Genomic DNA, 3,483 nt, shown 5'->3' on the forward strand with positions numbered 1-3,483 from the left:
TTTGGGACCTCCTTCATTGATAGGATTCCTAGTTCTTCCCTAATTCTGTTTTTACGGATGGAGCCCCTTCTAGTTCTACACACAATCCTTTTGAGGAACCTCATTTCTGCAGCTGTCAGTCTATTCTCCTGATTATTTATCAATTTCCAACTTTTTGCTCTATTTAGGAGTACAGACATGTACAATTACTTAAAGATGTGGAACATAACTTTTCTCTCTATTTCTGTTTTTCCAACCAGAGTATTGTTGATCTGGTAGCAGACCAAGTTTGTCTTGCTTATTTTGTATGAGATCTCCACTTTCTTTGAGTGGCTTTCCCAATGTGGGGGTGTAATACATTATTTAATTAAGTAATACTTTTTACCATTAAGCAACTGATTTTTATATAGTACTTTTAAACATAGTTTTGTTAAACTCAGGTGGTAGAATATTTTTTGTCTAGTTTATTTTAATTATGGTAGAGAACTCTATCTGGAAAAATATGTTTATTTCTATTGATTTCAAGGTGTAAAACCTGAAGATCATAAAGGCCTAGAGAATAATCATTGGTTTCATTTCTATAAATTCTTATGTTTTTATTGTATCAATAGAAATCTTAATATGAAACTTACCAGAAATTGATTTTTTCTGTGGTGACTGGTCCTCTCCATTAGTTCAAATTAATTCCCTATTCATATACCATTATAGTAACTTCAAAAATTACTTACTAATTAACTAGCTTATTACAATTGTTATGTTGATTAAATTGCTTTTAGAAAATTGTGAATATTAAAGTAGTAATGAATAAATGTAGTTTCTATGCTTCAGTTTCCTTGTTTCTCTGCGTATAAATAATATTTTAATTATTTTTGTTATCTAGAAGTTGTTTGTTGTTCCAAGCACTGCCGCACAAGCCAAAATTCCTTACGCTAGATTGAATCACAATAAGTATATGGTGACAGACAACACAGCTTATATCGGTAAGATTTGATTGTTGCTTACATTTTGTTTCTTGATACTGCAGGTTAAAGATGACACTGAAGTGACCTTATAGGATATACTATTTAAAAAGTTATGATAAAAAGTAAATTTTATCTGCACATAACTACCATAAGTATGTATTTATGTTTTGATAAATTTTACTTATAATATTTTGAATGATAATTATATTCTCTCTAACCTACCTCCCCCCCCCTAAAAAAAAAATCATCTAAATTAGACTAGTTTTGGCAAAGATATGGTGTATTAAACTTAGTTCCTTGCTTTTAAAATATTTTGTTCTGTTTCCCATAGAAACTTGTTCAATTTTTATTGAATACATAAAATGAATAGAATACAAAAATTCTGCATATACCAGAGCATTCAAGATCCTCATTTGCATGATCATTAAATGATATACAAAGTTAAGCTTTTAAAAATGAGAACAAACAAAAAAATAAAATGTTAATGAAGATTCAGCAAACTCTTTCGGAATGAAGTTTCCAGCCAAAGCAGTAAGAATAGTTACCTAACCTGAAACTTCACTTTTAATAGTTTTTCAAATAATTCAGAATTATTTACTATTAAAAACCCCATGATACAGGATGAGAGAGGGTAAATATTTTTAATATAAAATTATGCTTATGTTTTATTCCAGGAACGTCAAACTGGTCTGGAGATTACTTTAATTCAACTGGTGGAATAGGTTTTGTTGTAATTGGTGAAAACAGTCTGCGAGATGAACTGGAAAGTGTCTTCCTCAGGGATTGGTACTCGGAGTTTTCCTACCCACTTCCAAAGTGGTCGTACTGACAGCATATTTATAGGTCCCTTCATTGGGGGCCTGTCGATTTCATCTTAACTTCTAAGGAATAGTTTTATATTTTTACTTTTTTTTACTTATGTTTAAACAATACTGATGTCTTCAAGAGAATATTTTTTAAACTGCCCTCTATGTGCTTTTATTACCACCCTTCATATATTAATAGTTGGCTTCTTTTTATAGGTCGATATGACCAACTTATAACATTTTTGTAAATATTGGTAAAATAAACAATAAATCTCTGAGTTAAGAAATTATTGTTGTATTTTTACGTAGTAATTCATCTGTTACTAAAAAAAAAAGCCATATTTACCCATACAAAAAGTTTGGAGTATTTATATCTAGTTTAACCTACAAAATAACATGCCTTTTAATATTATAACCTGTCATTAGGTTAAAAAATAAAATAATGGACGATGTATTAGCATAAGTATGAATATCAATAAAAAATCAAATCAAACATAATTTGAAAATTAATAAAAATATTTATCTTTCTAGATTAATAAATACAAATTTTAAAATCCGTCGGTATTATTGTTTTTGTAAATCTTACGTCAAATATCCATTATTTAATCTCTATCTAGCATATACATACAACAGCTTGTTTAGCTATGAGTCAATTAAGCATTTGCTAAGACCTCAGAACCTTTTAGAACTTTTAATTCCAAATTATTTAAAAATTATCATTTTCTTAGGCTGGTTGATGTTTCTCTTTACATTAAGTGTCCTTGCTAGTATTCCTTTTTTTTTTTAAGCAAAGTCATTGCTAAATTTTTTTAGATTGCTTATTTCAGCCACCATGATGCTAATACTCCAATTATATAGTTGTATATCCCTCTAAATTTTTCAGTGAACTCGTCTTTCTTTGGGTCAAATATTCCATGTAATACTTTATGTTGAAGGACACAGAGTTCCTCCTTCTGAATAATAAACCAAATCTTGCACCCATAAAGGATGTTTAGAAAGATAAAAGTTTCATAGATTCTGAGATTTATTCTAAATAAAAATATATTAAATTTCTGAAAACCTAGGCATAATGCTCTTCTTGCATAATGCAGACAGTCTGGCCTAATGCTCTTCTTAAACATTATTTTCTGATTACTTATCTAAGTATTAAAATGCACTATAATTGATGAAAGTTTCCAGGGTATAAAGAGTTGAGAAAAAGCTGGAAAATAGCCTAAAACAAGATTACAGCTTAAGTTTTTTCTGTCCATTTTAAAAAAGGATGATTTTCACATTCAATCCCATTTGTCACTCACTAACTTAGAAAAAGAAGTTTTTCACTAAATTAGACAAACTACTAATTTTCCAAAGTTTCCTGAGAAATTAAAAAACATTGTAACTTAATGGATTATTTATATAAAGTACATTACTTAACAATCCAAAATGTTTGTGTCTAATGTGATTTTACTGTCTGCAGATCCGCAGCCAGAGGGGAAAAGGGTATGAAATAAAATTAGAGATTTGTGAGGGGTGGATCATCCCAAAATAATTACTTAACTTCACGTGAATCTTTACCATTTCGATCTTTATTTTCTTATACAAACATTAGCATAACACAAAAAAAAGGCAATCCTTCTCTGTCGGACTCGCCCCACTAATTCTCCTGGGGAGCGACGGTCCTATATCACTTTTGAAATATTAGCTTAAAACGGGAAGAGGAGACTTCAAGATAGTTAAATCGAACAATATTTAAGATT

General features: G+C 29.6%; 1 protein-coding gene across 1 annotated transcript in view; it reads left to right on the plus strand.

Annotated features, from left to right (window-relative positions):
- The window catches only part of LOC106688761 (5'-3' exonuclease PLD3), a gene marked incomplete in the record, with an annotated part of 11,371 nt that extends 9,068 nt beyond the window's left edge, over nucleotides 1–2,303 (plus strand). Inside the window, 2 exon segments of the mRNA XM_067048734.1 lie at nucleotides 860–959; nucleotides 1,616–2,303. Coding sequence (XP_066904835.1) covers nucleotides 860–959; nucleotides 1,616–1,770 — 255 coding nt within the window.
- Nucleotides 2,304–3,483: the final 1,180 nt, after the last annotated feature.

Source organism: Halyomorpha halys, unplaced genomic scaffold, assembly GCF_000696795.3.
Source record: "Halyomorpha halys isolate HHAL.00 unplaced genomic scaffold, Hhal_1.1 Scaffold1196.1, whole genome shotgun sequence".
Taxonomy (NCBI): Eukaryota; Metazoa; Arthropoda; class Insecta; order Hemiptera; family Pentatomidae; genus Halyomorpha; species Halyomorpha halys.